Source organism: Lissotriton helveticus, chromosome 8 (assembly GCF_964261635.1).
Source record: "Lissotriton helveticus chromosome 8, aLisHel1.1, whole genome shotgun sequence".
NCBI lineage: Eukaryota > Metazoa > Chordata > Amphibia > Caudata > Salamandridae > Lissotriton > Lissotriton helveticus.
The window spans coordinates 1,532,785,704-1,532,808,225 of NC_136069.1; the positions used below are offsets into that span (position 1 = coordinate 1,532,785,704).

Genomic DNA, 22,522 nt, shown 5'->3' on the forward strand with positions numbered 1-22,522 from the left:
CCACCCGCAAACACCACCAGCTGATCCGCACCACCAAAAGCACAACATTCAAAGAACGACTGGACAACAACACCCACAACAGCAAGGAACTCTTTAGTATCGTTAAAGAGCTCTCCAACCCCAGCGCCTGCAACAACGACATCACACCCTCGCAAGACCTCTGCGACTCACTCGCCTCGTTCTTTCACCGCAAGATCGCCGACATGCACAACAGCTTTGGCGCACAGACCACGCACTCAACCTCCGAACCAGCGCCCCCCACCACCACCCTCTGCACCTGGACCCCGGTCAGCACCGAAGACACCACCCGCACCATGAACACCATCCACCCCGGCTCCCCAACCGGCCCCTGTCCACACCAGATCTTCAACAAAGCCAACTCCATCATCGCACCCCAACTCCGGGACATCATTTACAGCTCCTTCGCATCCGCCACCTTCCTGGAGAGCTGGAAACATGCCGAGCTTAGCGCCCTCCTGAAGAAACCCACCGCGGACCCCACGGACCTCAAGAACTTCCGCCCCATCTCGCTCTTCCCTTTTCCTGCCAAAGTCATCAACAAACAACTCTCCGCCTTCCTCGAGACAAACGGATCCCTCGACCCCTCGCAGTCCAGTTTCCGAGCAAACCACAGCACCGAGACCGCCCTCATCGCAGCCACCGACGACATCAGGTCCCTGCTCAACAACAGGGAAACAGCTGCCCTCATCCTCCTGGACCTCTCGGCAGCCTTCGACACCGTGTGCCACCGCACCCTGATACAATTGCAAAAACAACAAGTGATGGACTGAATGTGGATCAATGTCACACACTCCCCCAGTCAAAAGATCTGGGCCCAAATCCATCGTTTTTTTGCACTCCACACCACCCTGGGTTAGACAATGGCGATATGCAAATCAGCTCTGACCCTGTTGCCCCATGGGAACAGCCCAGTCCGAACTACAAAAGCCATGTCCTTCCCAGAACGGAATCAAGCATCCGAGGACCGGACCGGTTTCGAGGTAACACCTCTCTTCAGCCCGGCTAGCTTGACTCCAAGTGGTGTGGAGTGCCTGGGACCCACGTCTGGGCATCCCCAGCGCACTTAGGGCGGCAATTGCAAAAACAACAAGTGATGGACTGAATGTGGATCAATGTCACACACTCCCCCAGTCAAAAGATCTGGGCCCAAATCCATCGTTTTTTTGCACTCCACACCACCCTGGGTTAGACAATGGCGATATGCAAATCAGCTCTGACCCTGTTGCCCCATGGGAACAGTCCAGTCCGAACTACAAAAGCCATGTCCTTCCCAGAACGGAATCAAGCATCCGAGGACCGGACCGGTTTCGAGGTAACACCTCTCTTCAGCCCGGCTAGCTTGACTCCAAGTGGTGTGGAGTGCCTGGGACCCACGTCTGGGCATCCCCAGCGCACTTAGGGCGGCAATTGCAAAAACAACAAGTGATGGACTGAATGTGGATCAATGTCACACACTCCCCCAGTCAAAAGATCTGGGCCCAAATCCATCGTTTTTTTGCACTCCACACCACCCTGGGTTAGACAATGGCGATATGCAAATCAGCTCTGACCCTGTTGCCCCATGGGAACAGTCCAGTCCGAACTACAAAAGCCATGTCCTTCCCAGAACGGAATCAAGCATCCGAGGACCGGACCGGTTTCGAGGTAACACCTCTCTTCAGCCCGGCTAGCTTGACTCCAAGTGGTGTGGAGTGCCTGGGACCCACGTCTGGGCATCCCCAGCGCACTTAGGGCGGCAATTGCAAAAACAACAAGTGATGGACTGAATGTGGATCAATGTCACACACTCCCCCAGTCAAAAGATCTGGGCCCAAATCCATCGTTTTTTTGCACTCCACACCACCCTGGGTTAGACAATGGCGATATGCAAATCAGCTCTGACCCTGTTGCCCCATGGGAACAGTCCAGTCCGAACTACAAAAGCCATGTCCTTCCCAGAACGGAATCAAGCATCCGAGGACCGGACCGGTTTCGAGGTAACACCTCTCTTCAGCCCGGCTAGCTTGACTCCAAGTGGTGTGGAGTGCCTGGGACCCACGTCTGGGCATCCCCAGCGCACTTAGGGCGGCAATTGCAAAAACAACAAGTGATGGACTGAATGTGGATCAATGTCACACACTCCCCCAGTCAAAAGATCTGGGCCCAAATCCATCGTTTTTTTGCACTCCACACCACCCTGGGTTAGACAATGGCGATATGCAATTCAGCTCTGACCCTGTTGCCCCATGGGAACAGTCCAGTCCGAACTACAAAAGCCATGTCCTTCCCAGAACGGAATCAAGCATCCGAGGACCGGACCGGTTTCGAGGTAACACCTCTCTTCAGCCCGGCTAGCTTGACTCCAAGTGGTGTGGAGTGCCTGGGACCCACGTCTGGGCATCCCCAGCGCACTTAGGGCGGCAATTGCAAAAACAACAAGTGATGGACTGAATGTGGATCAATGTCACACACTCCCCCAGTCAAAAGATCTGGGCCCAAATCCATCGTTTTTTTGCACTCCACACCACCCTGGGTTAGACAATGGCGATATGCAAATCAGCTCTGACCCTGTTGCCCCATGGGAACAGTCCAGTCCGAACTACAAAAGCCATGTCCTTCCCAGAATGGAATCAAGCATCCGAGGACCGGACCGGTTTCGAGGTAACACCTCTCTTCAGCCCGGCTAGCTTGACTCCAAGTGGTGTGGAGTGCCTGGGACCCACGTCTGGGCATCCCCAGCGCACTTAGGGCGGCAATTGCAAAAACAACAAGTGATGGACTGAATGTGGATCAATGTCACACACTCCCCCAGTCAAAAGATCTGGGCCCAAATCCATCGTTTTTTTGCACTCCACACCACCCTGGGTTAGACAATGGCGATATGCAAATCAGCTCTGACCCTGTTGCCCCATGGGAACAGTCCAGTCCGAACTACAAAAGCCATGTCCTTCCCAGAACGGAATCAAGCATCCGAGGACCGGACCGGTTTCGAGGTAACACCTCTCTTCAGCCCGGCTAGCTTGACTCCAAGTGGTGTGGAGTGCCTGGGACCCACGTCTGGGCATCCCCAGCGCACTTAGGGCGGCAATTGCAAAAACAACAAGTGATGGACTGAATGTGGATCAATGTCACACACTCCCCCAGTCAAAAGATCTGGGCCCAAATCCATCGTTTTTTTGCACTCCACACCACCCTGGGTTAGACAATGGCGATATGCAAATCAGCTCTGACCCTGTTGCCCCATGGGAACAGTCCAGTCCGAACTACAAAAGCCATGTCCTTCCCAGAACGGAATCAAGCATCCGAGGACCGGACCGGTTTCGAGGTAACACCTCTCTTCAGCCCGGCTAGCTTGACTCCAAGTGGTGTGGAGTGCCTGGGACCCACGTCTGGGCATCCCCAGCGCACTTAGGGCGGCAATTGCAAAAACAACAAGTGATGGACTGAATGTGGATCAATGTCACACACTCCCCCAGTCAAAAGATCTGGGCCCAAATCCATCGTTTTTTTGCACTCCACACCACCCTGGGTTAGACAATGGCGATATGCAAATCAGCTCTGACCCTGTTGCCCCATGGGAACAGTCCAGTCCGAACTACAAAAGCCATGTCCTTCCCAGAACGGAATCAAGCATCCGAGGACCGGACCGGTTTCGAGGTAACACCTCTCTTCAGCCCGGCTAGCTTGACTCCAAGTGGTGTGGAGTGCCTGGGACCCACGTCTGGGCATCCCCAGCGCACTTAGGGCGGCAATTGCAAAAACAACAAGTGATGGACTGAATGTGGATCAATGTCACACACTCCCCCAGTCAAAAGATCTGGGCCCAAATCCATCGTTTTTTTGCACTCCACACCACCCTGGGTTAGACAATGGCGATATGCAAATCAGCTCTGACCCTGTTGCCCCATGGGAACAGTCCAGTCCGAACTACAAAAGCCATGTCCTTCCCAGAATGGAATCAAGCATCCGAGGACCGGACCGGTTTCGAGGTAACACCTCTCTTCAGCCCGGCTAGCTTGACTCCAAGTGGTGTGGAGTGCCTGGGACCCACGTCTGGGCATCCCCAGCGCACTTAGGGCGGCAATTGCAAAAACAACAAGTGATGGACTGAATGTGGATCAACCAGTCAAAAGATCTGGGCCCAAATCCATCGTTTTTTTGCACTCCACACCACCCTGGGTTAGACAATGGCGATATGCAAATCAGCTCTGACCCTGTTGCCCCATGGGAACAGTCCAGTCCGAACTACAAAAGCCATGTCCTTCCCAGAACGGAATCAAGCATCCGAGGACCGGACCGGTTTCGAGGTAACACCTCTCTTCAGCCCGGCTAGCTTGACTCCAAGTGGTGTGGAGTGCCTGGGACCCACGTCTGGGCATCCCCAGCGCACTTAGGGCGGCAATTGCAAAAACAACAAGTGATGGACTGAATGTGGATCAACCAGTCAAAAGATCTGGGCCCAAATCCATCGTTTTTTTGCACTCCACACCACCCTGGGTTAGACAATGGCGATATGCAAATCAGCTCTGACCCTGTTGCCCCATGGGAACAGTCCAGTCCGAACTACAAAAGCCATGTCCTTCCCAGAACGGAATCAAGCATCCGAGGACCGGACCGGTTTCGAGGTAACACCTCTCTTCAGCCCGGCTAGCTTGACTCCAAGTGGTGTGGAGTGCCTGGGACCCACGTCTGGGCATCCCCAGCGCACTTAGGGCGGCAATTGCAAAAACAACAAGTGATGGACTGAATGTGGATCAATGTCACACACTCCCCCAGTCAAAAGATCTGGGCCCAAATCCATCGTTTTTTTGCACTCCACACCACCCTGGGTTAGACAATGGCGATATGCAAATCAGCTCTGACCCTGTTGCCCCATGGGAACAGTCCAGTCCGAACTACAAAAGCCATGTCCTTCCCAGAACGGAATCAAGCATCCGAGGATCGGACCGGTTTCGAGGTAACACCTCTCTTCAGCCCGGCTAGCTTGACTCCAAGTGGTGTGGAGTGCCTGGGACCCACGTCTGGGCATCCCCAGCGCACTTAGGGCGGCAATTGCAAAAACAAGTGATGGACTGAATGTGGATCAATGTCACACACTCCCCAGTGGAGTGGAAAAACGATGGATTTGGGCCCAGATCTTTTGACTGGGGTGAATGTGTGACATTGATCCACATTCTGTCCATCATTGTTGTTTTTGCAGTAACCGCTCTAAGTGTACTGGGGATGCTCAGACGTGAGTCCCAGGCACTCCACACCACTGGAAGCAAGCTAGCCGGGCTGATGAGAGGTGTTACCTCGAAACCGGGCCGGTCCTCGGATGCTTGTTTCCGTTCTGGGAAGGACATGGCTTTTGTAGTTGGGACTGGACTGTTCCCATGGGGCACAGGGTCAGCGCTGATTTGCATATCGCCATTGTCTAACCCAGGGTGGTGTGGAGTGGAAAAACGATGGATTTGGGCCCAGATCTTTTGACTGGGGTGAATGTGTGACATTGATCCACATTCTGTCCATCATTGTTGTTTTTGCAGTAACCGCTCTAAGTGTACTGGGGATGCTCAGACGTGAGTCCCAGGCACTCCACACCACTGGAAGCAAGCTAGCCGGGCTGATGAGAGGTGTTACCTCGAAACCGGGCCGGTCCTCGGATGCTTGTTTCCGTTCTGGGAAGGACATGGCTTTTGTAGTTCGGACTGGACTGTTCCCATGGGGCACAGGGTCAGCGCTGATTTGCATATCGCCATTGTCTAACCCAGGGTGGTGTGGAGTGGAAAAACGATGGATTTGGGCCCAGATCTTTTGACTGGGGTGAATGTGTGACATTGATCCACATTCTGTCCATCATTGTTGTTTTTGCAGTAACCGCACCCTGATACAGCGCCTCAGCAACACCGGAATCCAAGGAACGGCCTCGGAGTGGATTATCTCGTTCCTCGCCGGAAGAACCCAAAGAGTCCGCCTCCCCCCGTTCCGATCCACGGCCACCGAAGTCCTCTGCGGCGTTCCGCAAGGATCCTCGCTCAGCCTCACCCTCTTAAACGTCTACATGAGCCCCCTCGCAGCCATCGCACACCAACACAACCTAAACATCATTTCCTACGCTAACGACACCCAGCTGATCCTCTCCCTCACCAACGACCCCGCCACCGCCAGCCTCCAGGAAGGAATGAAAGACGTCGCGGAATGGATGAGGCTCAGCCTTCTGAAACTGAACTCAGACAAGACGGAAGTCCTCATCCTGGGACCATCCCCCTCCGCCTGGGATGACTCCTGGTGGCCCCCTGCCCTGAGCACCGTCCCCAAGCCAACGGACCAGGTACGCAACCTGGGCTTCATCCTGGACTCCTCCCTCACGATGACCAAGCAGGTCAACGCCATCTCGTCATCCTGTTTCAACACCCTGCGCATGCTCCGAAAGATCTTCCGGTGGATCCCCACTGAAACCAGGAAGACGGTCACCCAGGCCCTCGTCACCAGCCGACTGGACTACGGGAACACCCTCTACGCTGGTACCACAGCCAAACTCCAGAAAAGACTCCAACGGATACAGAACGCTTCTGCACGACTCATCCTGGACATCCCCCTTCACGGCCTCATCTCTGCCCATCTGAGAGACCTGCACTGGCTCCCCGTCAGCAAGAGGATCACGTTCAGACTCCTCACCCACGCACACAAGGCTCTCTACGACATGGGCCCCAAATACCTCAACAGCCACCTCACATTCTACACACCCACCTGCCAGCTCCGATCTGCCAGCCTCGCCCTCGCCACCGTCCCACGAATTCGCAGAACCTCCGACGGAGGAAGATCCTTCTCCTACCTGGCAGCCACAACATGGAACTCCCTCCCCACCCACCTACGGCTGACCCAGGACCATCTCTCCTTCAGGAAACAACTCAAGACCTGGCTGTTCGAGCAGTAGCGACTCCCCCTCCCCCCAGCGCCTTGAGACCCTAGCGGGTGAGTAGCGCGCTATACAAAATTTGCTGATTGATTGATTGATTGATGATCGGTTACCAGGAAGAAGGTACATCCTAACAAGTAGTACTGTAAGGATTCCATAACCCATTTTATGGCAAGGCATTCTTTCTCCATTGTAGCGTTTTTAACAATATGTATATACACAAGTTCGATAAATGAGTGAATTCTAAAAAAAAATTTGGGGATCCTCAAGATCCACATGGGATGTGAGGTTTGAACTGACATTCTGACTGAATAGTCAGTTAGTTGTTTACTTTGTGTTTTTTCTCCAGCCCTGAAGAATTGGAGTGTACTGTACTCCAATGAGGCACCCTCAAGGCTGTCTGCTTCGGTGTTTTTTATTAGTCACCATGTCTTTGATGGTTGCTTATCGTCTGCTTCTATTGGCAGCCACGTTGTGAAGTTCTTTACTCTGATGAGTCTCTATACTTTGGGAAGGTATATGTGAAGAGGTCGAAATTCAGTTTATGCAGGGCTGTTCCATGCTAATCTGGCTCCAAGGATTTTATGGCGCTCCTTAGCTTTTATTCACCTTGCTTCTAAGGCTAACAACTAATACTCAGTATTCTGCTGGTCTCACACCAGGGGCCTATGTGTCTCTCGTTAGTGTGTAATGTCTCTTGTTTTAGCATATAGGCATATTCATGTATTCCATTCTGTTAGGGAACCACTCTGCTGGAAATTGACGCCGTATCATCCACTGTCACCTCTCCATTGCTGTTCAGACCTGATCCTCTATGAGGACCCTTCATGGATTAGATACAATCTCAAAGCTCACGTCCTCTTACTTAATGCTAAGGGGCCTCCCCGAGGCTCTGAAATGCCCACAACATTTCACGCCGCCCCCAACCCCTCAGTCAAGTCCTATATGACAAATTTCCAATTCACTCTTTCAGGCAGCAGTTGGGACCCGCACCCCTTGTTTATTGACTATCCAGGCTGTTCCTTACCTCATTGTCCCACGTTCTCTTTCACCATTGTTATGTATGCCCCAAAGCGCCTCCACGCCCACTTTCTCTCTTACTGTGACTCCAGCTGGTGGTCCTCCTCAGAGCTGCATATTGTTGGCGGACTGGTAAGCCAGTCTCACAGAAAACAAGGATGAAGCCAGTCAAGATGTATCTGAAGTTCAATACCCATTTTGATGGAGTCGGTCCTAAATTAATCCAAACAGGATTTCGGAATGGCTTACGGCAGGCTCGGAGAGCCCGTATGCCATTCGGAAGAGGGCTTGTAATCCCAAGGGTGGCTCTTTTAGCCCGAGGGATTACAATGGCAGATTCCTACAGCATTTCTGTTCCGGCCTTCCAGACACAGGCTGTGGGAATCCGACTTTAGGGGCCCCCCAGCAGTGCCCCCATTTTGATCCCTGTATCCGGCATCTTGGGGTGCCATGGGGTGCAGGGACGAACTGCACCTCAGCTCTTTACAATGAGAGCATGCATTCCGGTCTGAATGCACGCTCCCATTGTAAAGAATGGTATTGCAACGTAACAGTGTTCGGTTGCATCCTAATTGCTGGTTTGGTAACGCCAACAGGAGGTCGGTCGGTCCCAGTTCCAGATCTATGTCAAACGGACTCCGGTCCGTCCAACATCGAAATTGGGCCCTTAGTATTTAATGTGGGAGGGTCCGAGGTAGGAGGTAAAAAATGGTGCCTACTTACTAAAAATAGTTGGGGTTTAGGGAGTTGTTAGAAGGGGGTTTATGGAGGAATGGACACCCATCCACAAAAGAGTAAGCCCATTCCTATTCATACACTGAACTTCTAAAGTTGCTACAGTCAAAAATAACCCAACACATAGTACATGTGCTTCATCTCTGAGCTGGAGTAGGTCCAGAACAACACGTGGCCACCCACTGGTATTGTAACACCCTCCCATTGAAAATAATGAAGGTAGGATCTTAAAATAATACCTCATATGAAGTAATCTTTAAAATAGTTAAAAGTTTAATAGCAAATTACATGCTTAGGTTTATTCGCGTGTAATGCTCACTTTTGTGAATAGGCCCCTATTTGTGGATGAGTGAGTGCTTAGATGGATGGATAAATGGACGTGTGAGTAACTGTATGGATAATTCATGGGCAACTGGCTAGATGGGTGGACGGTTGAATGGATGAGTGCAAAGATTAAATAGTTAATAAGTGAGTGAACGGATGTTTAGTTGGAAGAATTGTTTAATGCTTTCTTTTTGCAAGAACACAGGTAAACCAATTGCACTCAAGCCTGCCTCAGAGCCTAGTGGTGAGCTGATTCTACTAGTGGGTGCATGGGAAATTAAGTTCCAATTTCTCCTTAAGAGTGAAATTGAACTTTTCTTCTTTTGTGCTACGTACTTACTCTTCAGTAGCTGCCAGTGTTGCCTAAGTGCATCAACCCACTATGACATAGAAACGACAACTGCAGACCAATACCAATGCACGCAGAGGAAAGAGGTTTTGCCCATCAAAATTTAAGTATGGTGAGCTGGCAGTTGTCCAGCAACATGTATGCACAAGACGCATGGTTAGTTATAGGCACATACAAAGGTGCAAGCCAGCTTCAAACACACTGATCAGTAGGGTGTGGACAGCAAATCTCTCTTAATATATAGATATTACACAACAAGGGGCACATAGAAATTCTATGCGAGTTGCATATCAACCCAAGGCACACATGGAGAAAGTATACACATGGATGGAGTGGGCAATTACTACTGGTCATCCATGCATGTATTTGATTCCATGAAGGCAGGGATTGAGGATGCAATTGAAATAATTGACAAGCCATAATCCCCTGCTTTCCTCCCCAGAGGTTTGGTGTGTTGTAACACCAATGCATAGGCCCTCAAGTTAAAGTAGCAACGTCAGGTTCACATCTGCATCTAGTATTAAAAAAACATTGACAATTCCCAATGTGCAGAGAGTTACATCTGTTTCCCATGAATACCCTGCTCTCCTTTTGGTGCTATAGTATCCGAGCAGAAACTAATCTGCACATTCAGCTAAATCCCCTAACCCTTGACACTTTACCCCGGCATGGTTCAGTCAATTTATTTCATAACCCTAAAACTGACCTCTGAATTACAGAAGAGAGGCCCTGGGGCAAGTTTTGGGGTAACTAAGGAAATAGATCTACATCTGCAGCACACCCTGCTTCTCATGGAAAGGAGCATGTGCCTGAGGGGCTAATGGGTGCTGGCACTTGGGTGTTGATCTGATGCTGAATGGCAGAATCTAGGTCTGCAAATAACAACCTCCTACTCCCAGAAAGGCTCCATTATCCCACAGGGCCACCACTTACTTCCGGAGCAGAGCCCTCTGACTTGGTTCTGCCTCCATCGCCCTAGCTGTGATCAGTATCCAAGAGTAGCTGGGAGGAGTTGACTATGTTGTCCACACATGGTACATCCTAAGATGCAGCAAGTCTGGGGGGTGGCACATCAAGTGCAGCAATAGCTGTATTAATATGAGCCACCGTCTCTGCCCGGGTCGAAGCCGTGCTGTTGCTCCGAGACTAATGCATGGATAACTGGAGCCAGCCGAAAGACACAAATGTTTGATTTGTTTGTAACATCAGCATTTATCAATGATATATAGGCCGATATAAGCTCATCTTATCTACCGGTTTCCCTTTTTTAGGAAACTATTTAATGTTGGTGATGTTTCACGATAACGGGGCCTTTTCCCCCTGCATCATTTCATTACACAGTGCTAGAAAAACCGGCGCTAACACGTCTTTGAAAATCTTATAAAATTCCAATGGAATTGTATCGGCACCAACAGCCTTGCCAGTGGGCAGTGCGTTAATTGCTTCCTCAATTTCCTCCAGATCAAAATCTCCTTGCAGGGGCTCGGAGAGAAGTGGATCCAATACGGGCAATCCACTCTCCTGGATGTAATCCATGGCAGACTGCTGGCTAAATGTAGTTGAATTCCCATACAGGTCAGCATAAAATAGCCTAAACTGTTCCACTATGTCTGCCGATCCAGTGTACGCTCTGCCATCTTTCCCTTGAATTCGCTTAACATAAGATCTATCCCTAGAGTCAGCAATCTGGGTAGTCAACAGCCGCCCTACCCTCTCCCCATATTCATATCGTTTAGATTTAACCTTAAGATAATTATTTGCAACTTTGTCCCTTAACCTCCTCTTAAGTTTGGCTCTTACTTCGTTAACCTGCTTATACACCAACTGTTCACCAGGATTTTTGGTGACAATGGCTCTAGCATGTTTTTGCTCCCGGTCTAAATAAAGCACATATTCTTGCTTTGCCAATCGTGCCCCCTGCCGATTTTGTTTAATAATATATTGCAGTGTAGCCCCTCTAACGTACGCTTTCATACAATCCCAAACAATAGCATTGGATGCCGTACCCCGGTTATTCTCTAAAAACTCCACCAGTGTACCTCGCATACATTCCACATACTCAATATTAGTAAGAAGATGTCTAGGAAAGGAACACTCACTTCTTGCAGTTTTGTCCCGGTCCGCAGCCGAACTGTCGACATCACAGGATTGTGATCCGAGGTTATTTTGGGACATACCTCAATAAGTGCATTTTCTAAAGCAGCATTGCTAGCAAAAATCATGTCTATTCTAGAATATGATTTATGCTGGTGTGAAAAAATGTAAATCCTGGCACCACAGGGTGTAATCGTCTCCAAGCATCCTCCATTTGATGTAGGTGAAGAAGTTTGAAGATGGCTGCCCTAGTCCTACCCATTCTAATCCTCCGCTATAATGGGAGTTCAGTGCTCACGCCACATGTTTTGTTTCCAACATCTTCTAGCCATCATTATGTGTATTTCTGTTTTGCAGGTTAGCCAGTTTTTCCACTGGATGAAAAATGACATAAGTTATTTTATAGGTGAACATGTAGTTACTATAAACTACCACCACATGATTATAGCAGTGGTTAACTGGCACATGGGTGAGTGAAATGAGTTATGATAAGATGATTCAACCACAATTATTCTGCTGCGCAGCTATTCCTGGGGAAAAATTAAAAAAAGACACAGTTCATCGTCTACTACAGACTTCTCTAATGAGCAGCTCGTGAGCTACTGGTAGCTCTCCAGCTACCTGTAAGCAGCATTACTGTGTGCAGCCAAGTCTAATACATTAGGTAACTTTTGCTTAGCTGAATTTATATTTGTATACCCAAATGGAAGCGTGTGTTTTTAGGGAGATGAAAATGTAGCTATCTTCAGAATTCATAAGCTGGTGTTTGTCGAAAAATGCTCGAATTTCCAAATACGTTTAAAGCCTATATTTGAGTGATAAATCACATATTGATGGGGAGACGTATAACTAAAGTTATTACCTTGGTGCCAGGGGCATTGCAGCTGTGGCTGTTGTATATTACCCTAGTAAAGGCATTGCATATTGACACAGTTTTTTCTGTTTGTTGTTTTTTTTATTACTTGATTGCTGGGAAACTCTGCCATATGCACTGAGGTGACCACTGCTGTTAATCTTGCATATACTGGATGCTAATGTAACTTTGTCTGAAGTGGCCAGGATTACACCACTAATAATATTAATAGCTCAGGGTGAATTTCATTGAACATAAATAAAAGGATGGAGAACTCGGTTCTCCTGAAAGATGGTTACTTGGCATGTATTCATGAAAATAGTGGGCCCCATTATTACTGTAGCCATATTATCCTCTCTGCTATTTTGTTCATGTTGTGCTGTTTTTTGATTATTTTAATCTTGAAATTTTACTGGATATTTCACCTACAGGATGCAAAATATTCACAGTTCACCAAAACCAGTGCCTGAATTAAACAATGCACCATTAATAACCTACTGGATCTCTTACTAAATGATTGAAGGATTAACTATTTATGATGCAATCAGAGATTTCTGAAGTTGGAAGCCAGTTGCCATATATATTATTTCGTGAAATCTGTTAAGCCTGGATTGAAGTAATAATTTGTATGTGGGTGTTCTGTCAAGTAGGAGAGCAACATATGTTGTGAAGTTAAGCTGGTGGTATTTATTTTTCAGAGTCCATACAGAACAGTTCTGCGAGACAATGCTATACCTACCATCTTCGATTTGACCAGTCATCTTGGCAACCCTTATAGCAGACATCGAAAAAGAATAAAAGAAATGGTATGGGTGCGGCTTGTGATGTCAGTGATTACACAAAGATTTTTGTTCATATTCTTGAAAATGTTAATTTAAAAAGCCCTTTTGCAAAAATTCTCCTCTCCGTTGACTGGAGCATGTTGTTTTCCATGTACTTTTAGCTGAAGATATTGTTGCCTCTACTCTAACAACTAATAGATGTTATTGCAGAGTCACAGAACTCCAGTGCACACAATAATAATGTAATATTCGGTCTACAACTGTTAACCTTCAAATGGCTACTCTTATAATGCAATTATTGTCAGGCATGTTCTTGTGGTATGTTATGTTAAGTGTATTTGTAGAGCTCAATATCACCCGTGAGGTCATCCTGGTGCTATGCTAGCCCCTGGGCGCGGAAAGGATTTATTCAAAGAGCTACGTCTTCAGCTTCTTGTGGATTTCAAGAAGAAACAAAGAGACTCTGAAGTGATTTTGTTGTCGTTCCATGCTCTGGGGGCGATGTTAGTGAAGGCCCGGTTCTGTTTCTGCAAATGTGTGGAATGTGTGCTAATTGAAGCCCAGCTGAAGGGAGGTGCCTGGATGGTTGGTGGAGGGGAATGCAGCTGTTTGAGTAGTCTGACCCTGCTTTTTGTTGTGCTTTGTATGTGTGGATAAGGAGTTTGTACTGTGCACTGTTTTGTCTTGAGAGTCCTTGAAGTGTGGTGTGAGTTCTGCGTGTGAGGTTGAGAACGAGTCTGGCTGTTGTGTTCTGAATGGTTCTTGTGAAATTTTGAGGATTCCTGCGTAGAGGGAGTTTCCATAATTTAGTCTGCTGTTGATGAGTGCTTGTGTGATGTAATTTCTTGTGTTTTAAGGCAGTCACTTGAAGATTTTTATCAGCATCCTCTGAGTGTGGAAGCAGAATGCGTTGGCGACGTTGACCTAGGCAACATGTCTAGCTTGTTATTGATGATACTGAGGTTTCTGGCGTGTGCGCAGGTGTTGGGAGTAGGTCCTAGTCTGGGGGACACCTGGTCAAATCCCATAGTGAAAGACCAAGCTGCACTCGACTGAAGAGGCCTAACTAGGCCGAAACTGGTTTGGGTTGCTTGTGTTCTAGTTCAGAGAGCACCCCGGTTTGATAGTTCAGGCTGGGCTGTTCCTGTTGAAGTAGAACAAATGCTGAAGTAGCATATTGGGCAGAAAAATATACATTGGGATGCAGGCCCATGTCATTACCAGCGGCTGAGATTCTTTCAAGTGTTCCACACATCATTTTTTTGTATTTTTCATTTTGATGCCCAAAAATAAACTGGGCATGATGTAACTGCTTTTCCAAGCCATGGTTCTAGTAATGTTATTGCTACAATCATTTCTTTGAGAACCTAACTATAGGCTCTTTCAGCTTATAGTTGTGCAATGCTTCAATAGTTGAACCGAAATCTCTAGTGGGATGGCCTGACCATACACCTGTATGTGGAGCACTAACAGATATTGAGATCAGCCTACTTATCCAGTATTGAGGTCTCTTTCATAGATTCTCATGCTTGGAATCATCCCCGCCCACGAGGTGGGAGTCTCGTGGTACAATAAAATATATACATAATAGTCATAAAAACATTACACAATAGGCTACTATGGACAGTAAAGTCACTACATTAGCCTATCTTAACCCTTTTGTAAAAAGAACCAAATTTGGAACACAGCCACTCAGGCTGCAGCACCCTCTTAGAACCCTCCACAGAGAAGCAAACCCTCAGATTTTCTACCACACGTCGTGCGACAGGGAGTTTCCCTGAGCTCTGCTCAGTTTTTCTTCACCTTTGGTTGAACTTTGTGAGTAGCTATGTCTAATTCTTCTAAGAAAAGCTTGTGTTTGCCTTGTTCTTCATGTGGGAAGAATAGACTACATTTTGAAGATCCCCACAAGGAATGTATTTACTGTCTTTACCCAGCTCACAAGGATAAAGACTGCAGGATTTGTAGAACCTTCCCTGCCAAGACTTTGAAAGACAGAGAAGGAAGATTGCTGGTTTGGCTGGAGAAGTTGAAGTCTACATCTGATGTCGTTTCAGGAGATGATGGCAGTGTTAGTCCTCAGGTGTCCACCCCACTAACCAAGAAGAGGGATAGACCTGATGATCCCCCTGAGTGACAGAGTAAGACCTTGAATAAGCCTCTCTCTGTGACTGGTCACTCTTCCTCTAGAAAAGAGAAGCTTTCATTCTCTTCAGAGGTGAAATCTGGTGAAAAAGGAAAGATTTCAGTGAAAACTGCCTCAAAACAGCAAAAGACTCATTCTGAGTCTATCAGGATCCCTTCGACGTCGAATAAAGCATGGTCAATGACGAAATCTCCTCAGACTGTAAGTGCTTCCTCTTCGTCGACGAAGAACATCCTGCCATCGACGATCGCTCCGTCGACAGCGGCACCGTCGACGATGGTAACATTGCCTGCTTTGTCGCCGTTGATGATACCAGCGACGACGACTGGTCATTTCTCCTCGACGCCTACCTCGTCGACGAGGGGGTACCTGTTTCGACGACGACGGTTCAACTCCCGTCGACTGATCCACCGTCGATGATGATTTAACTCCTGTCAACGAGTCCACCGTCGACGACAGCAGCGGCTTCAACGTCAACATTGTCGACAATGGTTTTTCCGCCGCCACCGATGAAACGTCGACGGTAGCTTCTATTATGGCTATTTCGACTGGTACTGACTCACCGTCTATGTACATCTTGTCAACGCTGAAGCATAAAAGACCTACATCTTTACAGATTACACCAGTTTTTTTTTTTTCAGAACAAGCACAGATTACACCAGTTTTGACATCAAAACTATTGTCGACGTTCCCATCTTCAAGAAACTATTTACAGGACGTTTGTCATGTTTCACCCTTGCCTCCTAGTCACTATCTTGAAGAGTCAGAGGATGATGGACTTTTTAGCCCAGCACGCAATCCTTCTCAACTCCGGATTAAATATCAGGATGAAGAAGATGAGGAAGAATACTATGAGCCTTGTGAGTCTCTACGAGGTCCTCAAGAGACTTCAGTTCAACAGGAACGTATGGTGCAAATGCCTACGGCCTTAATGCAAGACCTGACGGCTATGTTAAGGGATTATCATGCACGTTTTCCAGCAGCAGTGCCTGTTCCAACACAACCTACTACGCCTCCTGTTTTGCCCCTATTAATGAACCTCAGGATATTTTATCTGCGCAGCATTTAGCCAGGATGATGATAACGATACTGTTGCAGAGGATGGGGAATTACCAAATTTGCCACAACTGTGGATGAATGGGATGAATACTTGATTCCTACGCCATCTTCGCCAGTTCCTCAGGCAGTAGATTCCCCTTCTGAAGATATTGGAGGTTTTCATGCAATTATGGAGAGGGCAGCAACCCGGTTTTATCTTCCTGTATCTGTGAAGCATACATATTGTTTCCTTTACGATTTTAAAGACCAGAGTAGGAAGTCTGTCCGTTCTATCCCTATAATAGATCATATCTGGGAAGAAGGAACTAAAATAATGAAAAATCAATTTTCAATGCCTGCGATTCTTCCTAGAATCGATACAAAAGTACAAAGCACCAGATAATGCCCCTGCTTGCCTGTCCGGTCATCCTAGACCAGATTCCGTTATTTCACAGGCTGCTCAACGTAAGTCTCGGAATCCATTCATTCCTTTTACAGCACCGCTGGATAAGGAGGGGAGGCGCCTTGATAACATTGGTAAGCGATTCACCGCCATGGTGGGTGCTTTAGTTCGTGCCACAAACTCCTTGGCGATTCTAGGGAGATATGACCGCCAGCTATGGTCGGATATTGCTTCATATCTCGATTATTTACCTGATGACAAGAAGCAGGAGGCAAGGAAAATTCTCCTTGAAGGAGAAAAGGCTGCATCCGAAATAATTGATATATCTATGAACCTAGCCTCCTTGGGCTTTCGTCAACTAACTGGAGCAGCAGTCCTCCGACGTCAGGGATGGTTGAAATCTACCACCTATCTCCCTGAGGTCCAAACTAAGATTTTGGACATGCCATTCGATGGTGATATGTTCTTTGGAAAACATATAGATGAGGCTCTGCAAGACTTCAAAAAAGATACAGACACTACCAGAGCCCTTGACAGCTTACAATATAGGAAAACTCCTTTTCGGGGATCCAGGGGCAGAGGATCATATTCCTTTCGTGGTGGCTATCAAATATATCAGTACCAAGGCAATCAGGGAAGATCTAACTATCAACAGCAGCAACAGCAGCAACAGCAGCAACAGCAGCAGTCCTACAGAAACTCTCCGGCTGCCGCTTATAGAGAGCAGAATAGAAGACGACAGCCCCAACAGTGCAGGGATTCTGCTAGAAAGCAGTGACGACTTCCTAGCACCTGCAACAGCTCTGTCACACCTTATTTCCAGGATTCTGGACGTATCCCAACATCTCAACAATTGGAAAAGATTGACCACAGACAAGTGGGTCTTGCATATTCTTAAATTTGGGCATACCCTGGAATTTGTCAGTATCCCTCCTCCTCCTCCATCTTTAAAGAAACATCCTCCACATCTTGCTCTTCTCAGGAAGGAAGCAAAAACATGCTCTCGAAAGGAGCGATAAAAAGAGTGCCTCGCTCTCAGGTGGAGAAAGGGTTTTATTCCCGCTTTTTTCTAATAAAGAGAAAGTCAAGGGAATGAAGACCTATCCTGGATTTAAGAAAGCTGAACAAGTATCTTCAAACTAAATTCTTTTGCTTGGTCACGCTTCAAGAAATCCTTCAGCTTCTGGACCATGCAGATTTCATGACAACATTGGATCTCCAGGATGCGTACTTCCACATCCCCATTCACCCAAAACATCGGAAATTCCTTTGTTTCACTGTGGCAGGTGCTCATTTCCAATTCAAAGTCCTCCCCTTCGGTCTACGTTCAGCCCCAAGAGTCTTTACGAAATTCCTGGCCATGGTGGCAGCTCACCTCAGACTTCAAGACATACAACTTTTTCCTTATTTGGACGACTGGCTAATAAAGGCTTCTTCTTTTCGGCCGGCATCTTGAGCAACGCCCACATGCCTTCAACTATTTCAATACCGGGGGCTGTCCCTCAACATCCAAAAATCTCCAATTATACAGGAAGCGCTGCTTTGGTGGCTGCGCTCCAAGAATGTCTCAATCAGGCTCACTTTTCTTCCTTCTATGCCAGAGTGCATCCTCACTACAGATGCCTCCGTAGAAGGGTGGGGCACACACTTTCAAGATCTTTGCATAAGAGGAAAGTGGTCCGCTGCGATGGCAAAAATGCATATCAATTTCTTAGAGCTTTGAGCCATTTTCCTGGCGTTGCAGTCGTTTCTTCTAAGGCTTCAAGGGTCAACAGTTCTTATCAGAACCAACAACACCACTTGCATGCATTACTTAAACAAGCAAGGAGGTACCCGTTCACTCATACAGAAGCTCAAAGCATTTGGGAATGGCTGCTTTCTCACAACATCACAATAAAGGTGGCACATTTGCCGGGAATTCACAACAATCAATCAATCAATCAAAGTATTTATATAGCGCACTACTCACCCGAAGGGTCTCAAGGCGCTGGGGGGGGGGGTCCGCTACTGCTCGAACAGCCAGGTCTTGAGCAGCTTCCTGAAGGCGAGGTGGTCTTGGGTAAGGCGAAGGTGGGTCGGAAGGGAGTTCCAGGTCTTGGCGGCCAGGTAGGAGAAGGACCTTCCTCCTGTGGTGGCTCTTCGGATGTGGGGGACGGCGGCGAGGGCGTGGCTGGTCGATCGAAGCTGGCGTTTGGGAGCGTAGAAGTTGAGGCGGCTGTTGAGGTATCCTGGGCCTTGGTTGTGTAGGGCTTTGTGTGCGTGGGTGAGGAGCCGGAAGGTGATTCTCTTGTTGATCGGGAGCCAGTGCAGGTCTCTCAGGTGTCCGGAGATGTGGCTTCGGCGGGGGATGTCCAGGATAAGTCGTGCTGAGGTGTTCTGGATCCGCTGGAGTCTCTTCTGGAGTTTGGCGGTGGTTCCGGCGTAGAGGGAGTTGCCGTAGTCCAGACGGCTGGTGACGAGGGCCTGGGTGACCGTCTTCCTGGTCTCGGTGGGGATCCATCGGAAGATCTTACGAAGCATGCGCAGGATGTTGAAGCATGACGAGGAGACGGCGTTGACTTGTCTGGTCATGGAGAGGGAGGAGTCCAGGATGAAGCCCAGGTTGCGTGCGTGGTCTGTTGGTTTGAGTGCGCTGCCCAGGGCGGGGGGCCACCAGGAGTCGTCCCAGGCGGAGGGTGAGGATCCCAGGATGAGGACTTCCGTCTTGTCCGAGTTCAGTTTCAGGCGGCTGTTCGACATCCATTTGGCTACGTCTGTCATCCCTTCGTGCAGGTTGGCTCTGGCGGTGGCGGGGTCGTTGGTGAGGGAGAGGATCAGCTGGGTGTCGTCGGCGTAGGAGATGATGTTGAGGTTGTGCTGGCGTTCGATGGCTGCGAGGGGGCTCATGTATACGTTGAAGAGTGTTGGGCTGAGCGAGGATCCTTGAGGAACGCCGCAGATGACTTCGGTGGCCTCCGATCTGAACGGGAGGAGGCGGACTCTCTGTGTCCTTCCGGCGAGGAAGGAGATGATCCACTCAAGTGCCTTCTCCTGGATTCCGACGTTGCTGAGGCGCTGTACAAGGGTACAGTGGCAGACAGTGTCGAAGGCCGCGGAGAGGTCCAGGAGGATGAGGGCCGCTGTTTCTCCGTTGTCGAGCAGGGCTCGGATGTCATCGGTAGCTGCGATCAGGGCGGTCTCGGTGCTGTGGTTGGCCCGGAAGCCAGACTGCGAGAGGTCGAGGGAACCGTTCGTCTCGAGGAAGGCGGCCAGTTGCTTGTTGACGGTCTTCTCGATGACTTTTGCCGGAAACGGGAGTAGTGAGATGGGGCGGTAATTCTTGAGGTCGGTGGGGTCGGCTGATGGCTTCTTTAGTAGAGCGCTGAGTTTGGCGTGCTTCCAGCTCTCTGGGAAGGTGGCGATGTCGAAGGAGGTGTTGATGATGTCCCGCAGGTGGGGTGCGATGACAGCGTCGGCTTTGTTGAAGACGTGGTGAGGGCAGGGGTCTGTCGGAGATCCAGAGTGGATGGAGTTCATCGTGCGGATGGTGTCTTCGGTGCTGATCGGGGTCCAGGCGCGGAGGGTGGTGGTGGGGGGCGGTGGTTTGGTCGCGGCGTGCGGTGGTTGAGTGCTGAAGCTGTTGTGTATGTCCGCGATCTTGTTGTGGAAGTAGGAGGCGAGGGAGTTGCAGAGGTCTTGCGAAGGGGTGATGTCGTTGTTTCCGGCGTTGGGGTTGGAGAGCTCTTTGACGATGTTGAAGAGTTCCTTGCTGTTGTGTGCGTTGTTGTCCAGTCGTTTCTTGAATGCGGTTTTCTTGGTGGCGTGGATCAGATGGTGGTGTTTTCGGGTGGCGAGCTTGAGGGCAGTCATGTTGTCCGGTGTTGGGTCTCTGCGCCAGGTTTTCTCGAGTGCTCTGCAGTTCTTCTTGGAGCTCTTGAGTTTGTCGTTAAACCATGGGGCTTTCTTGCTGCCGGGTCTGCTCGGCTGGGTCTTTAGAGGGGCGAGGTCGTCTGCGCAGTCGCTGATCCATTTCGTGAGGTTGGTGGCCGCTTGGCTGGGGTTCGTTGTGCTGGTGGGAGGGTTCTTGCTCAGGGAGGTAACGAGCTGGTCTGCAGTGATCTTGTTCCAGCTTCTGCGGGGAACCTGTTGCTGGTGATGGTGGAGCGTGGTCCTTCTGAAGCTCAAGTGGACGCAGCTGTGGTCCGTCCAGTGAAGATGAGAAGACGGGTTCGAGTGTGTGTCCGGCGTAGTGGGTGGGGGTGGTCACCAGCTGCTTGAGTCCGAGGTTGGCGAGGTTGTCCAGCAGGGTGGTGGTGTTGCGGTCGTTGTTGTTCTCCAGGTGGAAGTTGAGGTCCCCGAGGAGGATGTAGTCGGCGGAGGGGAGGGCGTGTGGACTGACGAAGTCGGCGATGTCCTCGCTGAATTGTGTGCGTGGTCCCGGGGGTCTGTAGATGAGTGTGCCTCTGAGGGTGGTCTTGGGATTGACGTGGATCTGGAAGTGCAGGTGTTCGGCGGGTGCGAGGGTGTCGTCGGTGTTGGTCGTGATGCGGATGGTGTTCCTGTGGATGATGGCGATGCCTCCTCCTGTCTGGTTGACGCGGTCCCTCCGGATGATCTTGTAGCCGTCCGGGATGGCGATGGCGATGTCGGGCGCTGAGGAGGCGTTCATCCAGGTTTCCGTGAGGAAGGCGACGTCTGGGGCTGTGGTGTCGAGCAGGTTCCAGAGCTCGACGGCGTGTCTGTGGACGGAGCGGGTGTTGAGCAGAATGCACTTCAGGTGGGTGCTGCTGGAGTTCGGCTTGGTGGGTGCTGGTGTGGCGTGGGTCCGGTTGCAGGTGAACTTGCAGGAGTGGCAGCTGAAGGGTCCGTGGGTGTGTCTCGGTGTGGCTCGGTAGCAGCCCGGGGTTCGGCCGGTGTTGAGAGCGATGAGTTCGGTGGTGTCGTAGGTCAGTCGGGTCGGCTTCTGTCGGTGGGGGCCAGGGGTCCTGGCACTGGGCGCGGTCCAGGCGTGGACGGGCGCAGACGGGCTTACCTTTGGCGCACCTTCGGCGCTCAATCGGCGCGCCCGCTGCGCGTTTGCCACTCTGCCATATGTGGAGCGTGGGGGGGGCGGAGCGAGGGAGGGTCAGCTGGGAGGCGGGAGCGGGGTGGCGAATGGGAAGGACGAGCAAGGGAAGGGGGCGGGGGGGTCAGCGGCGGGGAGGTGGCGGGAAACGCTGCAGGGGCTGGGCACAGCAAAACAAGGGGTAAACAGCGGATGGAGGAAGAAGGAAACTAAGTACACACGGTGGAGAGGCAAAGTAGGCAGAAGTACAAAATGCGCAGGGGGGTGACGCGGTGGGGCCAGGCACAATACCAGTAACAATAACGAGGGGGGAGCAGGCGGAGAGTCACAGAGAGCAAGGCGGAGAAAAACACGGAGGTAAATGCAGCACAATGAAAGGGGAGAGCAGGAGGAGAGTCACAGAGAGCAAGCAAAGGTTGCACGGGGCAAAATGCAGCACAACAGGAGGGGAGAGCAAAGCACAGATACACGGAGGCAAGATGCGAGGTTAGCAGGAGAACAAGAAGACAAATAGGGCGGGAGCAGCTCCGGCGGGCGAGGGCCGATCACAGCTGCGAGCAGTGGCGGCACTAGGCGGGAACGGGCTCACTCACGGGGAGTGCGCACGGTGCGTGGGGTGACCGGCCCAGAGGCACTGTATCGGACACTCTGAGCAGGACTTCGAAGTCCTGTCACGAATGGGAGTTGGATCAATCAGCGGTGGAACACATATTTCGGATGAGGGGCAGACCAAATCTGGATCTCATTGCCTCCAAAAACAACCGGAAGTGCCCATTCTTTGCCAGTTGAGAACCAGAGAAGTGCTCTTGGGGGAACGCCTTCATGAAGAGATG

The 22,522-nt window shown here is 49.9% G+C and overlaps 1 protein-coding gene across 3 annotated transcripts in view; it reads left to right on the forward strand.

Annotated features, from left to right (window-relative positions):
* THAP12 (THAP domain containing 12) overlaps positions 1 to 22,522 on the forward strand; it is a 70,511-nt gene that overhangs the window by 21,700 nt on the left and 26,289 nt on the right. For all 3 annotated transcript variants that reach the window (XM_078658528.1, XM_078658527.1, XM_078658526.1), the window contains one exon: positions 12,975 to 13,082. In XM_078658528.1, coding sequence (XP_078514654.1) covers positions 12,975 to 13,082 — 108 coding nt within the window. The remainder of the gene's footprint in view (positions 1 to 12,974; positions 13,083 to 22,522) is intronic.